The following is a 27,263-nucleotide window of genomic DNA, read 5'->3' as shown; positions in this document are numbered from 1 at the left end:
TTGTATAAGGAAATATGTGTGCTTTACGAGAAGTACAGATAATCAGTGACATAACTGACATTATTTGGAGAATTGTGAGCACAAGCACACATAGATTGTAATGCACAGTACATGGGGACAGTAATGTTTTGTGCACTTTACCATTTCTACAGAATAAAGAAAAATGTATAGCTTCATGACAATCGCAACAGCATCTTGCTTTTGATCAGATTTATATATAACTGCCCGTGAGACCGTTTTGGAAAAATCAGGACTGAGAGGAGATCTACTTAAAAATAATGCTAACAAATTCATGGATTTTCTATTTGTGATTGTATGAAGCACGCAATCATAAAGATTTTGGAATATTATTTCATACATACATCTGGTATCTAAACAGCTAAAGGTTGCATTGCTATTTTCATGAAGTACAAGTATAAATGTTAGATAAGCAGTGCCATAGTGGAAGCTTTAAATTCAGAAAACTGCAAATTTAAGCACTTATGCTGTTTTGTATTTTGAAAGCTTGTGCTTCCAATTCCATTAAAATGTATTTTATAATGCCACAGTTTATTTATTTTTAAACCATGTCTCAAAATTTCACTGTGTAAACTTACCAAACTTTTTTATTACAGTGTCCGACATGCCTGTGCACTCTTGATTGCATTCAGTGAAAATAATTTGAGTTCAGTTATTCCTATTTCATGATAGTTCTGATGTGGTAACCTTTAAAGCCTTATAACTGCCTCCATATTAAATTTGAACGAGAACCATTTTGACCATGCAAAAGTAGACTCATTTCAGTGATAACCACAATTAAATGTAAGGGTAATATTTTTAGACTTCCTTATAAACTCTCCCAATGGAACTGTGGCAACTTTGGGTGCTACTAACAGATGTAATTGAATGTGGATCGTAGGTAAGGTTATCTCTTCAGGGTTTGAAAGTTGGGATGCATGGAAATGTAAGTACTGCTTTTTTGATAAAGATTTTATCTTTTCAGAACTGGCTGGATCCTTCAAAAGACATTAAGAAACAAATCAGAAGTGAGTATTTTGAGCTGACTTGTTGGAAATGAGTGTTTCCAATATCTATTTACTCAAGCTGGACTGAGCGATTAAATTCGATATTTAATGTTCCGTAGGCACATGAGTATATGTACAGAACTGAATTTGATGCGTGATCGATCTGATGTGAAGCAAAGACCTTTTTTTTATTACTATGTCTCTCTCTCTGTCACTTTCGTTTAAAGTTATATTTTTCAAAAGACTTATCATCCTTCACATGTTTGTTTTTTTTTAAATTTTATATCTGATATTCTATTCTAATTTTAATGTATGTGTAAACTTCATTGTCAATTTCTTGTCACTTGCTTACATCAGATGTTGCATTTTCATAACCACCATTATTGGATTATTTATTTCTGCTTGCAAAGCAAAATACTCTACTTTTCTTTCAGTGGGCAAGATTTAAATTGTTTGAATCCAATTTAGTTAAACAATATTACTTAATGGTACTTTTGAATTAATTTTGTTATTATAAAATTTGTATATCTTGACAAGTACTTCCTATTTGGACAATGTGAACAGTTTTTCGAAGAAGAGATTGTCCTCCATATTTATTTTGTCTTTTGTTCTAAAGAGGATAGGCAGACCTGATAATAAAGCAGTTTGCAATGTCTATACCCTTCTTTTCCCAGCAGACTGTTGCATTTTGTGTAGAGTGTGTACAATCCTTCAAGGAGACCTGAATTAGAATTGATTTAGAGCTTACGCTGCAGGCCATGCCATTTCTGAGACTGTTTCTGAAGCAATCTATCTCCGCAGTTATTGAAAAAGAAATCATTTTCAAGATTCAGTGGCAGTTCTGAGAATACTTTTCTGGTACAATGGGACAGAATTGCCATAATATATATTGTGTGGGATTCTAGAGCTCATTAGACTGTTGCAAAAATTTAATCCACAGCCCAAACCTGAATTTACATAGCTATATGGAAAAGAAAATGGAAGGAGACAATTCTTAGAAGACTGAACACAGCATATTCAACGTTTGTCTTTACAATTATCGAGGAAAGAAAAAATTTGTGCTGGACTTGCATGTTAAAATGCTGTGACTTTAAAAGCTTTCCACACAGACTAGGTTTATTTGTAATCATTATAATTAAATTTGCTCTTTCAACCAACTTCTATGTTTAAAATTCTTCTGTCTTGTACTTTTAAATCTTATAATTTGTCTCAGTGATCCATTGAATATTTTTATCTCCCATTGCTATGTAGTTCAGTTTTCCAATTTAAGTTATGAAATCCAATTTTAAAGTGCCCTACAATAATTGACTATAAATTAATTGAATTTAACCATAAATTAATTCTCTGCAGAAAAGCCTTGAATAAAATTGTGTTGCTTTCTATTGTTATTTTATTGTCTTATTTTGTTAAATGTAGGTGGAGGAGAAATGACAGAATAAAAAGGCAGTTGTTCAAACATAAGTAGTTTACAATAAAACACTAGAATGAAACTCATTACCCTTTTGCAGATTATAATGGTTCCATGATAGAGTTTGCTCTGAAAGAACATTACACTCCATTGTGGATCATTACCTTCATAATATAAACTAACCAGGCTCTCCTACATTGCTAACTAAAATCATACACTTGGAAAATGTGCAGGGATCTACAGTTTTGGAACAAATGCTTTCCACAGCTGCTGATCCAGGTATGTTGAAGTGGAAAGTACTGTAAATCTGTTGACAATCCCCCTCTCCTGTCTTACATTTGATAGGGCCAAAAAACTAGGAATCAATTTTAACCACCATCTTATATTATGTCCAGGAAAACCTTCCTTCTTGCTTTGCTGGGTCTTCGCTGCTTACAACATTGGGATAGCATGCAATGAAATATCACACTTGTTTATTACTGAAGCTTTCATAAAGAATGTACTTTTTTAAATCAAATGAATGTGATTTTAAAGTATGAAAGTGCACCAGTTTTTCACTGGCTTTACATCCAGTGATCCGTTCAAAAGACAGAAAAGCATTCTTTTCACAATGTAGTCACAGTCGAGACTACGAACAAAAGCTTGCTTTTCAATTCTTCTGGATGCTTCCCTTCTGACGTTCATCTTTCTTTATCGATAGGTGGCCCTTGGCATTTTGCATTCACGGTGAAGTTCTATCCCCCAGATCCAACCCAGCTTTCTGAAGATATCACAAGGTGGGTTTGGTGACTTTTAGTTCATGAACACATATTTGGCCAGTCCTGAATATGTTTGTATAAACATGCTATCTGTCATTCGACATACATTTTTCATTATTAAGGATGCATGTTTTGCTCCAGTACATAATACCTGCTACCATTTAAAACAAACATTGTTTTTGGTACGTGAAAAGGTAACTCCAAGGCAAGTATTACAATTAGGAAGCAGTTCCTTTCATTCAGACCATTGTACCTTGAAAGAGCGAATGTACCTTGAAGTCATTAGTCAAGTGCAGAGGCATGCCTACTTCATGGCATTGACATTGACATGATTGATGTGTAATCAGTTTTATCATGACCTGATTTTGTTAAAATGATTTTTCTTTGCAACTTACCATATAAGTTGAGAAAAAAATAAACTTTTTTTTCTTCACAGCAGTGGGTTTGGACTACAACTAGATAAACAAATAGCAAAGCTGAAAAAGCAGCACGGTGGCTCAGTGGTTAGCACTGCTGCCTCTCAGCATCAGGGACTCGGGTTCAATTCTAGCTTCTGGTGACTGTCTATGTGGGTTTCCTTCGGTGCTCCGGTTTCCTCCCACTACCCACAGGTGTGCTAAGTTGTCCATGGTGTTCAGGGATGTGCATGTTAGTTGCATTGGTCAGGGGTAAATACAGGATAATAAGGTAGGGGAATGGATCTGGGTGGATTACTCTTTGGAGGGTCAGTGTGCACTTGTGCCAAAAGGCCTGTTTCCACGCTGTAGGGATTCCACGACTCTGCGGAAAAATTGACATTCTGTGGAGGGATAACCTTGACTGGTCCTTTTTAATGATGGCAGCTTTTGTTCTACACATTCAATGCAGCACTCTGCAGTTCATTTGTTAGAAAACCTTTTACAAATGCTTACAGTTCGTTGAGGGTCACTCTGATAATGCTGTAATTTCAAATCAGGCACAATTGGAGAAATGTAAAGACCTGGCACCATTCTTCAGGTGTGAGTTCTTAACAAACACGCTTTTGAAGCCAAGAGCACAAGGCACAAGTGGAGTGTGATAAGGTGTTGGGGGTGCAATTGAAATATCATAGCTGAACAGTGACCATTCACCTAACATTTCCATCTTTCCAGAGGGAGCGCCTCTCACCTTTTGTGTGTTTCTGTATCTGCTAGTGAAGTTGAGATGTTTAAAAATCCATGAGACCAAACTAAGCGTCAGTTGTTGTAATGTATCACTGACACATAAACTCTTAACCTTTTGCTTTTCAGTCACATGTTTAACCACTTGAGTGATTGGGATTTCCCCCCTCCACGATTGAACTTTCTGATTTGACAAAATTGTAATAAAGATTTGCAAAAGAATTAAATGCATTAATGGGTATAAATAGCAAAGCTTGTATTGAACACTGATTTTCTGCCTGAATGGGTAACTTATTTATGAAGTTCTCCTGTCTACAAAGTTAGAAAAGTTATGTACTGTATAACTTTCATCAACCATCTTATAGCAAAATAAAATGGTAATACAACTCTACGTGATTTATATTTTATAAACCCATCAAGACATTGAACCATTTTTGTGCTCAGAAATGGAAGAGATGCTTGTGCTGGAAAATAGAGCATTTTTCATCAGAGAATGTAGTTTTAGAATTAAACAGTCCTGAGTCAGTGTCAAGAATGAAGGTGTCTTCATCCTGCTGCAACATCCTGTCTCAGCCTGGAGCTCAGAACTGCCTTGGCTCTTCACTATGTTTGTGGACCGCAGGGCCTGTTTCTGTGCTGTACTGTTCAATGTTCCCTGACCCCACCCTCCCCCAATCCTTTCTCACATCCCACAGCATTTATCAACCTAAAAAATCTAATAGTATCAGATTTACATCTGATACCTGTACTGACTCACCCCTTATTACCATGAAATAGGATGAAAGGTTAATAGTTTTAATATGGGCTGGATTTGAAAACAAGTGGCAGAATGATGGGCAATGTCGGAGTCATGCAGTTTAATTGTTTAAGGGAACCTTTAATGAAATCCAGAATAGTGAAATTCAGAGTGCTAGAACAGACTTGTTGCAACCATAGAATAGAATCCCTACACTGTGGAAACAGACCCTTTGGCCCAACAAGTCCACACCAACCCTCCAAAGAGTAACCCACCCAGACACATTTCCCCTACCCTAAGTTTACCCCTGACTAATGCACCTAACCTACACATCCCTGAACACGATGGGCAATTTGACGTGGCCAATTTGCTAACCTGCACATCTTTGGATTGTGGGAGGAAACAGGAGCACCTGGAGGAAACACTCGCAGACACTGGGAGAATGTGCAAACTCCACAAAGACAGTTGCCTGATGCTGGGATCGAACGCAGGTCCCTGGTGCTGTGAGGCATCAGTGCTAACCATTGAGCCACCATGCCACTCAAGTATCTGATTTGCAGTTGTCTCACAAATGATTGTTTTATTGGCTCTGTTATACTTCAGGTATTACCTATGTCTGCAGCTGAGAGACGATATTATCTCTGGACGGCTGCCTTGCTCTTTTGTGACACATGCTCTATTAGGGTCATACACTGTACAGGCCGAACTGGGAGACTATGATCCTGAGGAGAATGGACCTGATTACGTCAGTGAGATTCGCTTTGCTCCAAACCAGACAAAAGAGCTTGAGGAAAGGGTTGTAGAATTACACAAGTCCTACAGGTATGACACACTCTACTTATTTCAAATGTTGCCTAAGCTGTTTAGAAATAACTTGGGTGTTTGTGATTTGTCTAATATTTATTCCATCTAATGTATTCCCAGTTTACATAAAGACTGAAAGTACTGGAGAAACTCGGCTGGCCTGGCAGCAGTTGTGGAGAGAGAAAGAGAGTTCCAAAGGAAAGTCATATTGGACTGTTAACTCTGTTTCTGTTTCCACAGATGCTGCCAAACCTGTTGAGTTTCTCCAGCATTCTCTTTTCATTTCAGATCTCCAACATCCTCCGTACTTTGCTTTCACTCATTTTAAATAGTTGCCTTTATTCATTGAGGTGCTATACGGGAAGCCCCTTTCTAAGCTTCAGGCGACATTGTTTTCAGTTGATTGATAGTTGGGAAATCAGTATTAGTGTATTGTTTGTTATGAATAAGTCCTTTTCCTGTTCTTTTGATCACATCAAAGCTTAGATTTTGAACACGTTTGAGCTGAATTTTACCAGTTCTGAGAAGACCAGGAAAATGGCAGTGAAATGTGAGATGGAATATAAACACAAAGTAGGAGCATAATTAGGCCATTTGGCCATTTGAGAGTGCTCTGTCATTCACCAGCAGATCCTCTATTTCATTGTGATATTCCTGCTTTCTTCCCATACCCATTGATGCCTTTAAAGTCTAGATCTGTACTTATCTCTTTCTTGGATATATTCAGTGACTTGTACTTCATAGCCTTCTGTATTAGAGAATTCTACAGGTTCACTACCATTTGAGTGAAGACACCTTTCCTCATCTCAGTCCTAAATGGTCCACTGCATAGCTTGAGATTATGTCACCTGATCCTAGACTGTCTAGCCAGAGAAAACATCCTCCCTGCATCCTGGCTTGTCACATTCCCACTGTCATGCCATTTTGGCAGTGGCAGGGAAAGTGGAGGTTGGATCATTCACCCAGAGGTCAATTGTGCCACATGCAGCCAGTTAAAGATCTGTTTCTGGTACCATTGGTGTTTTACTAGCAGTGACCTACCTGATGGATGGGGAGACCCCCAGGTAAACCCCAGCAGTTTCCACATGGGCTCCTCTTTGGGGGAGGGTGTGGGAGAAGGCCTCCTTTTCAGGGACTCAGACTGACTTCGAGGGTCACTGCCCCATGACAACAGCACAGTTACGAACCTGCTCCCCACCTCCACACATGCTGGGACCTACCTGACTGGCTATATGCTTTTAGAAGGTGATTATGTTGTTAGAGGTCAACATCCTCTTTCTCGAAGTGCCGTCCGAGCTGTGACACTATCTCCTGGTGGCTCTGCTGAGCTCTCTGATTAACTGACAGCCACAGAGAGGGAGTGACTGCCCTGAACTCCTCAATAACGGACTGCCCTGTCTTCAGGAGTTAGTCGAGGCAGGGTGGCCCTGGATTTCAGACCTCTATTGGAACACCCGCTGTGAGAATAAAATACGAGACATTGGTTGGGAACTTGTGTAAAAAGACCCAGTGTCCAAATCCGATTGATAGAGTGACCAGAGATTTCTAGGACTGCTTAGAGCTTTTAGAAAGGTGGGTGGGAGAAAAGGCTTGAGGGCTGGCTTGAGAATCAGTCATTGGTTAAGCATCATTGAATCCAATGCAAATAAACGTAATGTAGGTTGGATTCAGCGATTTTCCACCTGGGTCCAAAACAGTCAGTAAGTTTGCAGATGACACCAAAATTAGAGGTGTAGTGGACAACGAAGAGGTTTACCTCAGATTACAACAGGATCTTGACTAGATGCACCAATGGGCTGAGAAGTGGCAGATGGAGTTTAATTCAGATAAATGCGAGGTGCAGCATTTTGGGAAAGCAAATCGTAGCAGGACTTATACACTTAATGGTAATGTCCTAAGGAGTGTTGCTGAACAAAGAGACCTTGAAGTGCAGGTTCATAGCTCCTTGAAAGTGGAGTCGCAGGTAGATAGGATAATGAAGAAGGCGTTTAGTATGCTTTCCTTTATTGGTCAGAGTATTGAGTACAGGAGTCAGGAAGTCATGTTGCAGCTGTACAGGACATTGGTTAGGCCACTGTTGGGATATTGCATGCACTTCTGGTCTCCTTCCTATCGGAAAGATGTTGTGAAACTTGAAATGGTTCAGAAATGATTTACAAGGATGTTGCCAGGGTTGGAGGATTTGAGCTGTAGGGAGAGGCTGAACAGGCTGTTTTCCCTGGAGTGTCGGATGCTGAGGGGTGACCTTATAGAGGTTTACAAAATTATGAGAGGCATGGATAGGATAAATAGACAAAGTCTTTTCCCTGGGGTCGAGGAGTCCAGAACTAGAGGGCATAGGTTTAGGGTGAGAGGGGAAAGATATAAAAGAGACCTAAGGGGCAACGTTTTCACTCAGAGGGTGGTACGGGTATGGAGTGAGCTGCCAGAGGAAGTGGTGGAGGCTGGTACAATTGCAACATTTAAGAGGCTGTCGGATGGGTATATGAAAAGGAAGGGTTTGGAGGGATATGGGCCAGGTGCTGGCAGGTGGGACTAGATTGAGTTGGGATATCTGGTCAGCATGGATAGTTTGGACTGAAGGGTCTGTTTCCATGCTGTACATCTCTATGACTTTATGCATAGGATCTGGTTTTGAAAGAAGGAGCATGAGCTACGTACACTCTGCCCAGATTTGCATACGGGTGCAAATAACACTATTCCCAAGCTGCTAAATCTTCCAACACAACTGTGTTGAGACTCAGCCATGTATGAAAGAGAGTGGTTCTCTTCAAGCTGTAACTGTTTGTCTCTCCAAACAAAGATTCAGACACTTACAGTCATCATGAGTAATGACTAATTACAGGCGGATTTTCAGGCATCTGAAGAAGAGATTTCTATTTAAAATCATTTTTGTGGATCCAAAAGGAACAGGACTGGCAACTCAGGAATGCTCTTTGCTATTACCACCTGGACTTATGCTTGCGGACATACCTTGCTGCTAGCCAGGTCAGCTTCTGAGATGTTTGATTACGGTGCTGATCCAGCGCTATCAGGCTTGCAATGAACATCCTTTCAGTGCCCATAGCAAAACAGCAATGATGCCTGATCAACTAAATGAGCTTTCCACTGACCCCAATGGGCACCATTCTAGTTCACACTGCCTGTTCGACATTTGATAATTCTGATCTGCTTCAAACAGTTTTAGATCTCATAGTTATATAATTGAAAACAAATTTTGTAATAAGTAATTAAAGGAAATGATTACTATTAAAAGGACTAATAGTAATGAGATAGCTCCTGCACCCACACAGTTCAATGTGTGCCAAGGAACCGCAATCACTTAAAGACTGAAATCTTGTTGAATGCCTCTGTTAATTTTCTGATGTTTGTTTTCAGTCATTGTATTAAACAGGGACAATAAGTTCTTTGTGCATCACTGATTACTATAGGGGCATGACACCAGGAGAAGCAGAAATGAACTTTTTGGAAAATGCTAAGAAGCTGTCTATGTATGGAGTGGATTTGCATCATGCAAAGGTAATTACCACTCCTCATTTTATATCAACTGTAGAATTTTTAAAGTTAAAAAGCAGGTGACTTCCAGTGTGATTAAGGCACTATATATGGAGATTTAAAAATGTTAACTTTTGCACTTCCTAATAATGAAATAGATTATAACATAGAACATCACAGCACAGTACAGGCCCTTCGGCCCTCGATGTTGCACCGACCTGTGGAACCAATCTGAAGCCCATTTATCCTTCACTATTCCAGTTTCATTCATATGTTTATCCAATGACCATTTAAATGCCCTTAAAGTTGGCGAGTCTACTACTGTTGCGGGCAGTGCGTTCCACGCCCTTACTGCTCTCTTGAGTAAAGAAGCTACCTCTGATATCTGTCCTATATCTATCACCCCTCAATTTAAAGCTATGTCCCCTTGTGCTAGCTATCACCATCCGAGGAAAAAGGCTCTCACTGTCCCTCTGATTATCTTCTATGTCTCAATTAAGTCAGCTTTCAACCTTCTCTCTGGCAAAAACAGCCTCAAGTCTCTCAGTCTTTCCTTATTAGACCTTCCCTCTATACTAGGCAACATCTCCTCTGAACCCTTTCCAAAGCCTCGACAATCTTCCTATCATGCGACAACCAGAATTGTATACAATACTCCAAGTGCAGCCACCCAAACATTTTGTACAGCTACAGCATGACCTCATGGCTCCAAAACTCAATCTCTCTACCAATAAAAGCTAACATACCGTATGTCTTCTTAACATTATTATTAAAAGGATTGTCTTGGAAAGTCAAAATGGTGACACTTGGATTATTGCGTTCAATTCTGGTTGCCACATTATAGGAAGGTTGTGGAGGCTATGGAGAGGGTGCAGAAGAGCTTTATCAGGCTGCTGTCTGGATTAGAGGGTATGAGCTATAAGGAGAGGCTAGAAAAACTTGGGTTGTTTGCTCTGGAGCAGCACAGGCTGAGGGGAGACTTGATAAAGGTCTATAAAATTATGAGATGCATAGTTAGGGCTGATGGTCAGTACCTTTTTCCTCTGATATGAAATGTCTAATACGAGGGGACATGCATTTAAGGTGAGGGGGGAAGTTCAAAAGAGGTGTGAGGGCCAAGTTTTATTTTACACAAGTGTAGGGGTCTGGAGCGTACTGCCAGGGGTGATAGTGAAGGCAGATATGATAGGGGTATTTAAGGGCTTTTAGATAAGCATATAAATATTCAAGGAATGGAGGGATATGGTCCAATGGCTGGCAGAATGGGTTAGTTTAATTGCGTGTCATGTTTGGCACAATATTGTGAATCAAAGGGCATGTTCTTGAGCTGAACTGTTCTGTGTGACAGATATACATTTTGTTCTCCTGTAAGTTTAATAACCATTGTTAGAACTGGTCTTCCAAAAAAAATCTTTCCTACAAAACAGGGCTGAAGCTTAGTTTTCAAAGCAATTATATTTACAGACTTTGTTTTTTTGCAGATATGTTAGAAGGTTATTTGCACATTGTTTGGATAGCTCTTTGGTACAGTCGCCCAATTAGATTTATTCCCTGCTCTTTATCTACGACACTGACCATTTTCTACCTTTTTTTTTCTTGGGGTAAGGGTGGTGCTGGTAGGTCAACATTGTTACCCATTCCTATTGCCTATGAGATTTATAGTGAACTGCCTTCTTGAACCATTGCTGTCCATGTGGTGTAGGTGCAACCATATTACTTTTAGGAAGGTTGGTCTTGATTCCTGTCTGTGACAGGGAATGACTAGTAAGATTGTTCCAATTCAAGATGTTGTGTGGCTTACAGGGGATCTTGCAGGTACAGGTGTTCCATGTCATCCTTCTAATTAGACAAAGTCGCACATTTGAAAGGTGCTGTTGAAGGAGTCTTGATGAGCTTTTGTAGTGTATCCTACAGATGTTACATGCCATTAATATTTGTGCATGGGTGGTGGAGGAGTGAGTGTTGGTGGTTGATGGGGGAAGATCAATCAGGCTGATGACATACTGGGAAAGTTTATACTTTGTCTTGAAGATTCCAGTGTTGTAACTGTACAGAAAGAGGTGGGCTAGGGGTATAATTTGTACTGTAGTAGAAGTCTTCAGTACCATTGGTGGAATATTATCAGGATCTGTAGCCTTAGCAGTATATTCCAGTGCCTTCATACATTCCATGACATCATGTGAAGTGGATTAAATTGGCTAAAATCTGACCTCTGCGATGTTGGAGATTTCAGTAGAGGGTAAGCTGAATCATCAACTTACCACTTCAGGCTGAAGATGATTGCAAGTGCTTCAACTTTGTCTTTTGATGTGATGTACTAGGCTCCCCCATCTGTGGAACCACTGGCCCTGGTCATTTTTAAAAAAGAATTGTCAACTGCCATTCATGATTTAATGTTGCGTGAGAACAAATTTTGATCTGATTCATTGGTTGTTGAATGACTTTGCTCTGTTTGGTGTATGCTGCATCTGCCTTTTTAGCTTGTAGGGTGTCTGTAGTGTAGCTTCATCGAATTATCGTGCAATTCCTAAATAGTTGTATCTAGAAGCTGAAACTGAGGTGACTGGTATGTAATTGCTGGGTGTTCTTGAACAAGACTGTAATGTTTGCAATTATGCAGTTTTCTGGCACTTCCCTCAAGTCCAGGAAAGACAAAAGGGTTGTGGCCAATGTCCTGTAATTTCCATTTTCACTTCCTTCAGAATCCTTGGATGTATCTCATCCGGACACTGTGCCTTGTTAACTTTTAAGTACCAGCAATCTGCCCTTTTCAATTTTTGAACTGTTCACGTGACTGAGTATGCTCCTGACACCATAGCCTATGGTAAAGACAAATGAAAAGTATTTACTTCACACCTCAACCATTCTTCCTGGGTCCAGGTGTAAAACCCCTTTCAGCCCCTAGTTGGCCCTACTCATCTTTTACTATTTCTATGATCATAGAAGACTTTGGGGCACCTCTTTATGTTGGCTGCCAGTCTTTTCTCAAAATTCCTCTTTGCTTCTCCTCATCACTTTTCCACCTGCCATCCAATCTTCAGCATTCCTCTCTCTTCGCCAATTTATTTTCTACCTGACAATTGTCATAAGCACACTTTGGATGACAAAGATGTAGAAGACAGAGAGTTTGGGATTTGATTGTTCTACCTTTCTCATTTAAGGGCATCTACCTTGACTGTACCCAAACTATCTCCTCATTGAAGGCAGCCCATTGTTCAGTTACTGTTTTTTTTCCCAGCCAGCTCCGGTTTTGTTCTTGTCCCATCAAAGTCCGCTCTACCAATTGCATTTTCTCATTCTCGATTGTTAATGTCATTCTCCAGCATCAACCTGATCCTTGTGATACAATGATCACTCTCTCCTCAATATTCAGCCACTGACACCTGCTCCACTTAGCCCACCTCATTTCCAAGAATCGGGTGTTGCAGTGCATTCTTTCTTAATGGACTGGAAGCATACTGCTATAGGAAGCTTTTCTGCATGCAATCTAGGAATACTTGCCCCTCACTGACTGTTCACTACAAGCATCCCGGTCTCCCACCATAATTATAATGCAATTTTGTTCTTCTGCATCCTTTCCACCAGATGATGGTCTATGGACTATACCTAGCAACGTAATTATTTCTTTTTTTTTCTGGAGTTCTAGCCAAATCATTATGTGCTTGGATTTCCTATGACATCCTCTTTCTCCAGCATTGCATTGCTCTTCTTAACCAATGCTGCTGCCATTCCTCCTTTCTGAATATTGGAAATATTTAATACCCAGCCATGTCCTTCCTTGAGCCCAACATTAAAATACCACATAGCAATCTGCACCTGTGTAACTCCAATCTTCTTTACTATACTCTATGGAATATACACAGTAGACTTCATTTATTTCTTCCTTACTCTTGACTCCACCCATTTACTTGCTGTTGTCTAAGCTAGTGCCACATGCATTTTCTAAGTATTTCAAAGGTTCTGGTCTTCCCCTCGACCATTCTTCTTTTGATCCCCACACTCCTGCCAAGTTACTTTAAAGCCTTCCTAATAGCATTACAAAAAGCCGTGCAAGGAACTCAGTCCCAGCCCTGTTCAGGTGTCCAGCTTGTATAGGTGCCACATTTCTCGGAGTCAGTCCCATTGTTCCGGGAATCTAAAGCCCTCATTGCTTTGCCATTTTTCAGCCATGTATTCAGCTCCATTTTTCTCCTGTTCCTCACTTGTTCTTGATAATGGGAGTGATCCAGAGATTTGAGGCCCTGATTGTGAACTTGCTAATGTTTTAGCCTAGCTTCTTTCCTACCTAAGTCATTGATACCAGCCATTGGTACCAACATGGACAGGATCTTCTGGCTGTTCACTCTATCCCAGAAAAATGTCCTGATCACTGTTTAGAAGGGAAGCAACATAGCATCCAGGAGTCAGATTGATGGTTACGGAAACAGAATGGAAGAAAGTCATCCTCCTTCCTTGGCAGTGCCTCCGGGCAGAAAAGAAGACAACTGTAGGAAATTTGGGCTGTACTCATCTCTTTATGTACTCTGACATTGATCTGCTACAATGTAGATAACTTTTCAGCTTCATGGCATACAAATGACTGATTTGTTTTCCCTCAGGACCAGGCAGGGGAAGTATTAATCACGAAGCAAATGAAGGACAAGTGCAGAAGAAAGAACACTAATACACTTACATCAGGGTTTCTTTTTTAGAAAATAAAACAGGCTTACACACACTGACCTTGTGGAGCAAATGTTGAAATCATTTGTTATACTTTATGATTGTTCATAATAAATTGTTCCCCTCAACTGAAGTTAATAATCTCTAAGGTTCCTTTCATCCCCAAGGCTGAAAATAAAAAATCGTTCACTGACATGGAATCATGCCTTTATACATTTTTAATTTTCCAATGCGGATGTGACAAAACCACAGCCCAATTAAATAGACAAACAGTACCTCAGTGGCTGGAGTCAACGCATTGTTGAAGAATTAAGTTCCATCCATTATTTTGAAAGAGATGTCACATGTGATTTTCAGACATGATTTCACTCACCAATTAGGATTTTGGAAATGATTACTGCTTTCCAGATGATACATTATGTATTTCAAAAATGTGGCATTTGTGTAAAATTTTGCATTCATTAGAGTTCAGTTAAAAGCACACACAGTACCTTCAAAACTGCTGATTGGATCCGGGTCCGTTGGTTAAGTACAAAACAGGGCACAGATCCTTTCCCTTTTTTGGTCAGTTTGTTCACAGCATACAGCATTACAGATCTCAGCCTCCAAACTACTAACTCCATGTCCCAGCATTCCATTTTGATGCAGTTTTTTAAAATAAAAAGTCACATTAACTAAATTAACTATTTGACAATCCTTTTAAAATTATAAAAACGAAGCCGGTCTTCGGGTAATTTCATAGACAACAGCATTCCTCTGGGAAATTGAAACTTGGCCTCTCAATTTACAAGGAGAGAAACAAACTACTGCACAAATGAGGAGATGGAAAGTCACTTTTTATGCTGCTTAAAAACAGATGGTTAATCTCTATAATTGACATAACGTTAGCACGAGTTGTCGAATATGATCAGGTTGAAGCAAGCGCAGAACGCTGGAGAAACTCAGCAGGTCTGGCATCATCTGTGGAGAGATAAACTGTTAAAGTTTCAAGTTGGTCTGACTCTTCAGCTGGTTTGAAAGAGAGTCATACCAGACTCGAAATGTTAACGATTTCTCTCCCTCCACAGTTGCTATGATGTGGAGGAGCCAGTGTTGGACTTTGTCCACGGATGCTACCAGACCTGCTGGGCCTCTCCAACATTCTGTGTTTTTTTTTTCAGGTTTCCAGCATCTGCAGTATTTTGCCTGTATTCAAGCGATGAATATTCGAGCGATGAACACACTGAACGTGCTGGAAGTGTGCTTCCTGCTATGTGGGACGAGTCAGAAAAAGGCAGTGTCCAGAGATCACAGCTGAACAGCCATTCAATCCTGTTTACTTAGTGAATGGTCTTACCATTATTTGACCAGCCGTGTACAGGAACATCAGGTCTAAGTTTCACCCAACCAATCTTTCTGACCAGGATCGCTGGATGCTGCCAACAAATAATAAGTTCTTTACAACTCAGCTGAATATGGACCCAGTCTGTCTTCTGATCTGTTATCCCTATTCTCCCACTCTGCACATTGATCATTTTACTACCCACTTTCTTTGTCCGGCTTCACCAGTAATCAACCTGGAGCTATCCAGTTTGTGTCTGCAACTCACTGGGCTTGTGAAAATCCCATGCCAGAGGTGGCCTGCCAAAGTATTGAGGGCAATTTTGGGGTCGTTTCCTGTGCTCAGTTCGTACTGACAGGCTGTCACTAACCGGTTTCCTAGCCAGTCAATGTTCAGACTCTAAATCAAATTGAAATGTTAACAGGAGAGCTTTCACATGTGAGATTATTGAACAGAAATGTTAAAACCTGTTGAATGCATTCAGATCTCATGCTACTTTGGTCTTTATTTTCTGGTCACAGGACTCTGAAGGAATTGATATCATGCTTGGAGTTTGTGCAAATGGTCTTCTGATCTACAGAGACCGATTAAGAATAAATCGCTTTGCTTGGCCCAAGATTCTGAAGATTTCATACAAGAGGAGTAACTTCTACATTAAAATCAGACCTGGAGAAGTAAGTGATTTGCATTTGAAGTAAAGACTAAATTGTACAATAATGAGCCTCAAGAACCTTATTTAAGTAAAGTGCTATAGTAGTCATAAAAACAGCATATCAATAGAGTGGCAAGTTTGGATGCTAGTAATACTCTGGGTTTCCAATCTGTCTTATTCAGGATGACTTCTTTCAGCTTCTTAATGACTCATCTTGGATGGGCATCTGAACTCACTTCAGTAAACCTGTTTGTTCCTTTTCATAAAATAAGCAACGTAAAGATCAATTCTCATTGTTTTCAGAGATGATATCATACTGTTGTCTCTCTCCTGTTACTTCAATGCGCCGTGTTCTACTATGTAATCATTGCATATTTTTCACACAATTTTACATATTTTCACGTACTCTGACACTTTTTAAAAAAAACTAGCCCCCCCCCGTCTTTTCATCTTTTTTTAAAATAGTCAAATAGAAATGACATTTTTCAATATATATTGATTTAGATTTTAGATTAGATTACTTACAGTGTGGAAACAGGCCCTCCGACCCAACAAGTCCACACTGACCCGCCGAAGCGCAGCCCCCAGACCCATTCTCCTACATTTACCCCTTCACTTAACACTACGGGCAATTTAGCATGGCCAATTCACCTGACCTGCACATCACTGGACTGTGGAAGGAAACCGGAGCACCCAGAGGAATCCCACGCAGACACTGGGAGAATGTGCAAACTCCACACAGTCAGTCGCCTGAGGCGGGGATTGAACCTGGGTCTCTGGCACTGTGAAGCCATGTGCCACCATGCTGCCCATGACTCTCTTAGAGTCATAGAAATGTACAGCATGGAACAGACCCTTCGGTCCAACCCAATCATGCCGAACAGGTATCCCAACCCAATCTAGTCCCACCTGCCAGCACCTGGCCCATATCCCTCCAAACCCTTCCTATTCATATACCCATCCAGATGCCTTTTAAATGTTGTCATTGTACCAGCCTCCACCACTTCCTCTGGCAGCTCATTCCATACACGTACTGCCCTCTGTGTGAAAACGTTGCCCCTTAGGTCTCTTTTATATCTTTCCCCTCTCACCCTAAATCTATGCCCTCCAGTTCTGGACTCCCTGAACCCAGAGAAAAGACTTTGCCTATTTATCCTATCCATGCCCCTCATAATTTTGTAAACCTCTATAAGGTCACCCTTCCGCCTCCAACGCTCCAGGGAAAACAGCCCCAACCTGTTCAACCTCTCCTAATAGCTCAAATCCTCCAACCCTGGCAACATCCTTGTAGATCTTTTCTGAACCCTTTCAAGTTTCACAACATCTTTCCGATAGGAAGGAGACCAGAATTGTATGCAATGTTCCAACAGTGGCCTAACAATGTCCTGTATAGCTGCAACATAACTCTCTACTCCTGTACTCAATACTCTGACCAATAAAGGAAAGCATACCAAACGCTGCCTTCGTTATCCTATCTACCTGCGACTCCACTTTTAAGGAGCTATGAACCTGCACTCCAAGGTCTTTGTTCAGCAACACCCCCTTGGACCTTACCATTAAGGTGTATAAGTCCTGCTAAGATTTGCTTTCCCAAAATACAGCACCTTGCATTTATCTGAATTAAACTCCATCTGCCACTTCTCAGCCCATTGGCCCATCAAGTCCAGATCCTGTTGTAATCTGAGGTAACCCTCTTCGCTGTCTACTTCACCTGCAATTTTTGGTGTCATCTGCTAATTTACTAACTGTCCCTCTTGTGCTCGCATCCAAATCATTTATGTAAATGACAAAAAGTAGAGGACCCAGCACCGATCCTTGTGGCACTCCACTGGTCACAGGCCTCCAGTCTGAAAAACAACCCTCCACCACCACCCTCTGTCTTTTACCTTTGAGCCAGTTCTGTATCCAAATGGCTAGTTCTCCCTGTATTCCATGAGACCTAACCTTGCTAATTAATCTCCCATGGGGAACCTTGTCAAACGCCTTACTGCAGTCCATATAGATCACATCTACTGCTCTGCCCTCATCACTCTTCTTTGTTACTTCTTCAAAAAACTCAATCAAGTTTGTGAGACATGGTTTCCCACGCACAAAGCCATGTTGACTATCCCTAATCAGTCCATGCCTTTCCAAATACATGTTGGGCGTTTCCTTAACATTCTCTTGCCATCAAACCTTTCTTCTAATTGTCTAGATCCATTCTGTAACTGTTTTCATATTTCACCTGTGCTAGTTGGTCTTTCTTTGAAAATATCTGAAATGTTCAATTATTCCACTGTCCTTATTGCATGACTTTTCTAACCACAAAAAAAAACTATTGATATCCTCAAAAGGAAACGAACGACACAGGGTGTAGAATTTCCACAAGCGATCACCAATCTTCTGCAGTTTGCATTTTGTTGGCGACGTTTCCAGGAACACACACGACAATTGGATTGGGAATAGATAATACAGCTGCTGGTATTAATCTTGTATAATTCGATATGGAGTTTGACAGATTTGTAAGTTTCAGTTGGCTCAGTGCCCACATTTAATGGTGAATAAATGAAAGATTTCATTACTTTTTTGTGTGGAAAAGTTAGTTCCTGATTTTGTTCCTGCCTGGAAGGACATTTGTATAGTAGAGTATGAATGAAGGTTTCCTCAGGAAAGGACTGGAGGCCAAAATACAGATGAACAGTGTTGCAGAGACTGCTATCGACAGCTGTCAGAGGTTTGGTAGATCAGCTTGTGCTCAGGTATGATGCTGAGGCAGTGAGAAGGCTGAAACTAGGCTGGAAACAGGCTGGGCAGACAGAGCTTGAAGCAGTTCATTGGCCAAACGCTTGGCTCAATGTTGAATTGTTCTGATTAAAACTGTCTGGTTCAGCCTGACGCAGTGGTCATGTAAGGTTGTATTATGGCACAGATTCTAGACGACAGACGCTGTACACTTAGGATGGTTACATTAGAATCTGTTCCCACCTTGCTTACAGAAACACTCTGTACAATGGAGTCAGTGCAGTCAGTCATGTGTATGCTGTGTTCAATAATGTAAAGGAGTATTATATTCCAGATTAATTGCAGCCTTTTATGTACTTAATCTTGTAATTAAATTTCACACATCTGACTCAAGGAAAACCCAATTATCTGTGATACATATTATGCGGACTAACATGTTGTAAAACCACAAATGGCATCAGATTCGATGGCCAAGGGTTGTGGCAGACAGCAACCAGGTGCAAGAGACCTGATTAAGTTCATTTTCTCTATCTCTGAGAGTGTTTTTGTGTAGGATTACTAGAATTTAATTCAAAGTGCTGGAAAGCCTCAGCATCCGCTGGAGGAAGAGTGGACAGTGAGTCGTGCACCACACCCTGATTGCACCTTCTTATGCAATCGCAGAAGGTGCAGCATTTGCCTGTTTCCCTGCTCACTCTTCACAATAGAAGGCCCAGGCACACCTTCCAAGTGAAGCAGCAGGTTTACCTACACTTCACTCCATCTAGACTACTGTATTCACCGCTCACAACACAATCCCTTGTAAACCGGGGCGATGAAATGCATCTCTGTTTTACCAGTCATCTATGCTCTGTCGATAAAAGTAACATTGAGTTTAACAGTTTCAGCATGTAAATACCCTTCTGTGTTTGGTTGCCCTCGCCTCAAATCCCTAGGTCCTGTTTTGTATGGTTTGCTCCAGGCACTGCCAAACCATTTTCAACCATTTACACTTTTCATTAGTAGTCAAAAAGTGTGGCGCTGGAAAAGCACAGCAGTCAGGCAGCATCTGAGGAGCAGGACAGTCAACGTTTCAGGCGTAAGCCCTTCAGCAGGACATATTCCGCATGAAGGGCTTAGACGCAAAATGTTGACTCTCCTCGGAAGCTGCCTGACCTGCTGTGCTTTTCCAGCGCCACACCTTTAGACTCTGATCTCCAGTGTCTGCAGTCCTCACTTTCTCCTACTTCTTGTTAGCACTCTACCCAGCACTTATCTCTCTCTTTTCAGCCTTATCATTTGTCGCTCTGTTTGCCTATCCACCATTTTTCCTCTTTTGGGGCCTCATCTCTATGTACTCAATTAACTGACACTCCTTTCCCTGCTCCAGACATCAGCACCCCCGCACACCAAAGCATCATCAGCATAAAATACCACCCTTTCCCAGCTATTTTCAGTTCTGACAAAGAGTCATTTGACTGAAAAATTGACTCTTTCTCTTTACAGACATTGCCAGAGTTTTCCCTCCACTTCCTGTTTTGTTTCAGGTTTCCAGCATCCACAATTCTTTGCTTTTTATTAAAATAATCCTATAGTCAGCCTGAAATCAGTTAACTGCTGATCTGTGGAAAAACTATGTTTTGTCATTTAAACTTGTCAATAAGTGCTACAACCATGAAAGGATACTATATAGTCTTAACATCTTAAACCATTTCCCTGAGGAATAAATATAGTTAACATTCATTAAATGCTGTTCAGTATTGAAATAGGTTTCCCCGAATATGTTTTGATTCTTGCGGCAAGTTAGGATGTTTACAAATGGTGACAATTAGGAGCAGATGGTAAAAATCGCTGAGCATTGACAGACAATAGAAGTGTATAAAAAGGTAAGGTCACTATCCTGCCAGATCACAGCACTGCTCCCACATTAGATAGAGTGGTTTAACCTGAGGGTCATCAAATCTCAGATGAGGGGAGACGCTGACAAGGAAAGTCCTTCATAGTAACTTCAGCAGGTGCAGGAATTGAACCCATGCTGTTGGCATCACTCACCGGCCATCCTGCCAACTGAGCCCTTGTCATATAATGGTAGTGTCCCTACCTCTGAGCCAAAAAGTCTGGGTTTAAGTCCTACCTCTTCCAGATGCATGTAATAGCATTCAGTGACTAGAAAAAACAGGTTGTTTAAAATATCTATTATGTAGAAATGGGAGAAAACCCGTAATCTTTGTCGAAATAGACACTCAGTGACCTCTACTGGTGACATGACTTGACATTTTTTTTATTATTCATTTATGGAATGAGTGTATCACTGGCCAGTCCAACATTTATTGTCCACCCCTAATTGCCGAGAGGGTAGTTAAGAGTCAACCACAGCAAGTTTGGAGTCACGTATAGGTGAAACCAGGTAAGGATGGCAGCTTCTTTCCCCAAAGGACATTAGTGAACCAGATGAGTTTCTCCTGACAATCGATAGTCGATTCTTGGTAATCATTTGACTCTTAATTCCAGATTTGTTTTAAAGTGAATTCAAATTCCACCATCTGCCATGGCAAAATTCGAATCCAGGTGCCCAGAACATTACCTGGATCTCAGGATTAACCAGTGCATTGATAATACTACTTTAGCCATTGCCTCCCCCAGCAAATGGTGTCTTTTTTGACAGACGCAAGGGATTACCCATTATTCATCACCCAGCGATTTTGCAGAGATTGGTATAGAAGAGTAATCTGCCAAACAGATTTGTAGAACTGTAGTAGGCAGAATGAACAATGCTTTCAGAGCATTGAATGATTAGAAAAAAAGAATTGTATGAGTTCTCTGACCTTGTCTTTTTAAATGTTATGTAGTTTTATTCCCCTGTCCTTTCAGCATTGTCAGTAACTTAAAATCTTTACAATTTTGTTTTGACAGAAGATACTTGCCAGTTTGGCAATTCCTATAATTATCAAGTTGTATATGAGGAATAAAATACAAATGTTTATGTTTGACAGTGTTGCTTTTACTGAATGTCGTCCTACGTTTCAAAAGGCTGCAGCCTTTGGAGCATGAAAACACTGATCTTGAGTCTGCATCCAGGGGTTGTTGCTTGTGAGTTGTTCAGCAAACACTGAGATGGCACTAGTGGTGAAGCTTTTTTTTAAAATTTCACTTGTGGGAGATGGGCATCACTGGTTGGACGGCATTTATTGCCTGTCCCCAGTTGCCCTCGAAGATGGTAGAGAACTGCTTTCTTGAAGCACTGTGGTCCATGTTTACATTATACCCAGCAACGTGGAGCACTACTAAGTAACAAAAATAAATGCTTGTAAATGACGTTTTGTGTCTGCAAAAAATATTTGCAGAGAATCCATGAATAAAGAGAATAGAAATTAGAACAAAGTTGTTTGGATGCACAGTGCTTAGACATTTCTATTCCCAGCGGATATTGTACTCATCAGTATTTGTCGAAAAGAAGGATGACAGAGTGTGACACTTATAAATGATTAGAAATGTGACTACATATTATTATGGCCACCTTTTGGAAGTAAATTATGGCATTGCCTCAGTGGCTACACTAATATCCACCGTGATATCATCCAGGAGTGTGGCATGTGATTTTTAGTCTCTAATTCCGAGAAACAAATGCCCTTGTAACTTTTGAAATTTTCTCTTGTACACAATAATGGTTCTGGATAATGGAGATGATTTGAAGTATTGAAGATGGCAAATATAAATCCTGGGGTTGAGATACTTTTAAATTTTTCTAGCGTCCTGTTTGATCCATCAACATTTGTTCCAAAGCTGATCTTTCTTGTGGTCTGTGTTTTAGTTTTGGGACATGGATGACAATGGCAAGGTGATATTAATTGTCCATCCTGCATTACCATGAGCTGCAAATTCCAGAATTTAGATATTTTTTAATGAAAATCTAATTTCAAGCTGTTGGAATTTCTGACCCAGACAATATTTTTTGTCAACCTCTTTTTGCCCTGGGATATCAATATCTGATTGGCTAGCTTGCTAGGTCACTTCAGAACCAAGTTGTAAGTCAACTAAACTGGTTTAGGTCAGGCCAGACATGGACAAAAATTTTCCATCCATGAAATGCTATAATAAACCATTTGCAGATTTTGTGCTTTTAGTACCAGGCTGTGAATTACCAAATGTAATTAATTTGGTTTTCTAACTTATCATCTTGAAATTTAAACAGATGATGTTTGCATTGTTAAGCCAATACATGAATTGGGAAGCCACCATCTGTCTTGTCTACACCTAATTCTTACTGGTCAAGAAAGCCTTCTGAAAGTTTGTTTTTGTTGAAATGTTTAAGGGGCTTTGTGATCTTTCTTGGAAATTTTTAGACAACTCTACTTCTGTTTGTACCCCTGTATTCAGGAACTGTGTGAAGTGAAGAAGCTACTTATTTCCATCAGTTGAAATCCGGACTTAGTACAGCTCTTTGTCTTGGGATGTAGTCTTTGTGCAGCAGCCTTATTTTCAGATCATTATAATATTTTTCATTTGTCATTTATGGATGCAACTTAGGTGATGACTGCATTGAGAAAGCAAATGTAGAATCACCACATTAAAATGTTTTGCAAATAATGACATCCTTATAAATTAACACATTTAATAATTAGATTAACACTAATAGGGAACAAATTTAATGAAAAGTAAACAGGAATGTTCTTTGTGCATTAAAGAATATTCGGTGTTTTACATGCCGAAGCAAACAGCTGCTACATGATGCCTTATTTTTCTAGAGTGCTCTTTGCATTTCTATGAGGCTGCCATCTGGTGAACATGCTCAATTATCATGTATCACTTGCAAAACAGTCATCATTCAAACATGGATGGCGTTACAACAAAAGCAGAGTTTTTATTCTGTGTCTCTTCTCATTCACTGCTCAATGCTACCTTTGGAGACTCTCCGTGGTCTATCTCTGACTTCATCCAAATTTTTGTCATCATGCTGCCTACAGGCATTCAAAATCAACATCAGGATCCACACATATGCTGATTACAGCCACCACTATACTCTGGATCCCTCCTCCATTTCTTGTCAGACTGCTTGTTTGGTACCCAGTACTGAATTATGAGAAATTTCCTCCAGTTAAAAATTGAGAAAACCAGATATATTGTCTTCTATCCCTGCTACAAACTCAATCCCTCGCACTAGATGTTTTTTGAGGCTGACACAGACCATTCACAACCTTGGGGACCTTTTTGAATTGAAAGGAATGGAACTTGCTTTATTCTCACATGGACTCAGGCAGAAAGTTTACAAGTTGCCACCTATGCCACAAGGCACCAAAAAGTGCCTAGGTACAGATTCTTGAGTACAAGTTCTTAGGGAAAAACATCAGAAAAATAAAGATATAAGTAGTCCAGCATTACAGATTGTAGGAATAAATTAGAAAGTAGAGAAAGAACAACAGTCCTTCCAACCTAGTCCATGCTGGCAACTAACGCCCCCCCCCCCAGTCCCTGGCACCTAGCCCCCCCCCCCCCCCCAGTCCATGCTGGCACCTAGCCACACCCCCCCCAAAATTCATGGTGGAACCTAGCCCCCCCCCCCCCCTCCCAGCCCATGCTGGTACCTTGCCCCCACCCAGTCCATGCTGGGCTTGACTCCAGATTGAGCTGAGCTTCACCTCGAATTTCTCGAGGCCAGGAGACCGCTCTGAAATCACATCAAGACCAGAAGATTATGCTGAAGCCACGCTGGGCCAACAGACCGCCATGGGCCACTGAAAGACCACCATGTCAGTCGAATAGACTGCCCTGTCCTGCCAAAAGACCACCCTGCCACGTAACCCTATGATGAGCTTCTGACCTCATATAAACCTCTGTTTCTCTAACATATGTGGCTCCTACCTTGCCTTACCTCATCTTCTGCTTAAGCTCTCGTTCAAGTATTTGTCACCTCTAGACTTGATTGTTCCTGTGCTCTGTTGTCTATCCTTTCGGTTTCCATCTTCCATATTCTTGACCTAATCAAGTAGTCTATATCCGACTTTACACAAGTCTCATTCACCTGTTACCCTGTCCTCACTGACTTATATGAGCAGTAGTACAGCAATGCTTCAGTTTTAAAATATGTATCCTGACTTCAAATTCTCTACAGCCTTACTTCTCTCACACTCTGTAGTCCCTCTAGCCCTACAACCCTCATCTCTGTACCTCTGTAACTCTCCTGTGTATTCCCATGTTTATTCATTCTACCATTGTTAGCCATGATTTCAGCTACCTCAGCCCTAAACTCTGAAATTTGCTCCTGAAACCCCTCTGCCTATCTTGCTTTTGTTCTTTAAGACACACTCATTAAAGCTGTCTGAGTCGAACTTTACTAGGACAACACCAAAGATGAGGGATTTTAGAGACCAGGAAAGATCAGTGAAATTGGATATTCTCCTTGAAGCAGAGAAGATTAAGAGATCACCTTATTGAGGTGTTCACAATTAAGAATACTTTGGCAGGGTAAAGAAGGACGTTCTTCTTCCACTGGTCAGTAGGTCAGTAACAAGGGGGTCATAATTTCAAGATTGTCAGCAAGAGAGTGAAGCGCGAGAGGAAAGATTTCTTTACTCTGAGAATTGTTCAGGTATGGAATGCAATGCTGGGGGAGTGTTAGAGGTGGATTCTGTTGGAGCTTTCAAAAGACGGCTGGATATATCTTTCAAAGTGAAGAATTGCGAGGGCTACATAGGGCTGGGAAGTGAGATTGGCTGGGTAGTTCTTTTGGAAGTTGGTACAGATACAATGGATCGAATGGCCTCCTTCTGTGCTGTAACATTCTGTGACTATCTTAATTGCCAACTTTAATGTCAGGCAGTATACCTTTGTCCCTTGCTGTTAATGTCACTGTCTCCACTCGTGCTGTTCTCTCCGGACCCCAGCATTATTAGCCATGTGGTCACGTTTGCTAAGTGTCGAATGTTGAGAACATTCATCATCTTTATTCGATGTTCCTTGAGAATTTATGCTCAAGAGGAAGGCAGTTAATTGTTGATAGACTAGGTCACACAGTATCCATTTTTTCAGGGACCAACTGACCTACTAAACAGCCAAATAAAAGCAAAATACCGCAGATACTGGAAATCTAAAACAAAACAGAAAACGCTGGAGAAACTTAGCAGGTCTGGCAGCACCTGGGGGGAGAAAAACAGTTAACATTTCAAATCTAGTATGACTTCATATAACACAGGCTCTGAAGAAGAACCATACTGAACTCGAAATGTTACCTCTGTTTCTCTCGTTACACGCGCTGCCAAATCTGCTGAGTTTCTGCAGCATTTTTCCATTTTTGTTTAATCAAACACACAATATGGCTGGATGGAAGGACACTACTGTTCATATTGAGGTGGTTGTTATGGTGGGAGGGTCCACAACCAAGTAAAAATAGAAAATAATTAAAAGTACATTAGACACCCATGTTTCTTCATTTCAGTGCTCTAGCACTTCACTTGTCATGTGTTAATCTCAGACAGTAAGAGGGCTCCATACTTACCCAGATGTGAAGGCAACTGGAGCCTTTCTACTGTGACCATATTGAAAGACAATGAGCCTCTGCCTATGTTCCCTAACTAACCAGCTATCAATCAGTCTTTCTCCTTCCCGCTCTCAGAAACTCCACCCAATCTGGCTCAGCAACCAATATGACATTATTAGATATTTACATACAACTATTGGACATCCATGGAAAATAGCCATTCTCTCCTTGAATAATTGACTGAAAATGTAGAAGTTCTATTGTTTTAACATTTTTGTTTCATTTTCCAGTATGAACAGTTTGAAAGCACCATTGGTTTCAAGCTTCCAAATCATCGAGCTGCCAAGAGACTCTGGAAAGTCTGCATCGAACACCACACATTCTTCAGGTAAACAGGAAGGCAAAGGCACTCATTGGCAAAGCACCTAAATAATGATTAGGCAAATTGTTCAGTCATTCAAGGGCATGTTTCCAACTTTTTTCTGTACATTAGTGGCTCCTTCCAGATTTGCTCTTGGATGCCATGTAAACATTAAGTATTCTGCAGCAACAAGAATGTGTGTATGTACACTTTCTGTCAATGAGGAATTCATAGCACAGGTATAATATTGCAAGTTTTATTGCATTAGACTGCTCTTATAACTCAGTTTGAAATATACCAGGCAGGTATAACATATAAAATTTGCAGCACCTGCAGCAGTTTATCTTGTGTGGTCATTTTCCGGTTAAAATATTTTCTTCTGCCTCTCTATCCACCCGCCTCAGTCTGAAAGTTGACGACCTGTGCATATTTGTTAACCTCTACCTATGTAGATTGTATTAGCCTCTAATTTCCCTGTTCAGTCTTTCATACCTAAGTGTTCTCCTGTCTTGCCTGCATCCTAATATATTATCATTAATGTTTCCTGACAGTAACAATCCTGCTAACAATTGTATAATTAATGAGTCTGCAACTTCTCATTTTTCTCAACTTAACCAGCCTTTCAATTCTCCCTCTTATGCTAGCACCAGTACTGCCTCATTAGTCATTATTTTAATTCAACATGTTTATCAAGCCATCACTGAAGTATTTCTGATGATTTTTCTTCAGCATCAAAGATTGTTTTCATGTTC

The 27,263-nt window shown here is 40.5% G+C and overlaps 1 protein-coding gene across 7 annotated transcripts in view; it reads left to right on the top strand.

Moving 5' to 3' along the window:
- LOC140462946 (uncharacterized) overlaps positions 1–27,263 on the top strand; it is a 346,737-nt gene that overhangs the window by 269,219 nt on the left and 50,255 nt on the right. For all 7 annotated transcript variants that reach the window (XM_072556473.1, XM_072556477.1, XM_072556471.1 and 4 more), the window contains 6 exons: positions 983–1,025; positions 3,113–3,188; positions 5,649–5,867; positions 9,281–9,368; positions 15,846–15,998; positions 26,441–26,538. In XM_072556473.1, the coding sequence (XP_072412574.1) occupies positions 983–1,025; positions 3,113–3,188; positions 5,649–5,867; positions 9,281–9,368; positions 15,846–15,998; positions 26,441–26,538 (677 nt within the window). The remainder of the gene's footprint in view (positions 1–982; positions 1,026–3,112; positions 3,189–5,648; positions 5,868–9,280; positions 9,369–15,845; positions 15,999–26,440; positions 26,539–27,263) is intronic.

Source organism: Chiloscyllium punctatum, chromosome 37 (assembly GCF_047496795.1).
Source record: "Chiloscyllium punctatum isolate Juve2018m chromosome 37, sChiPun1.3, whole genome shotgun sequence".
NCBI classification, from domain to species: domain Eukaryota; kingdom Metazoa; phylum Chordata; class Chondrichthyes; order Orectolobiformes; family Hemiscylliidae; genus Chiloscyllium; species Chiloscyllium punctatum.
The sequence above is the reverse complement of the archived record's forward strand: the minus strand, read 5'-3'. Positions and strand labels throughout refer to the sequence as shown.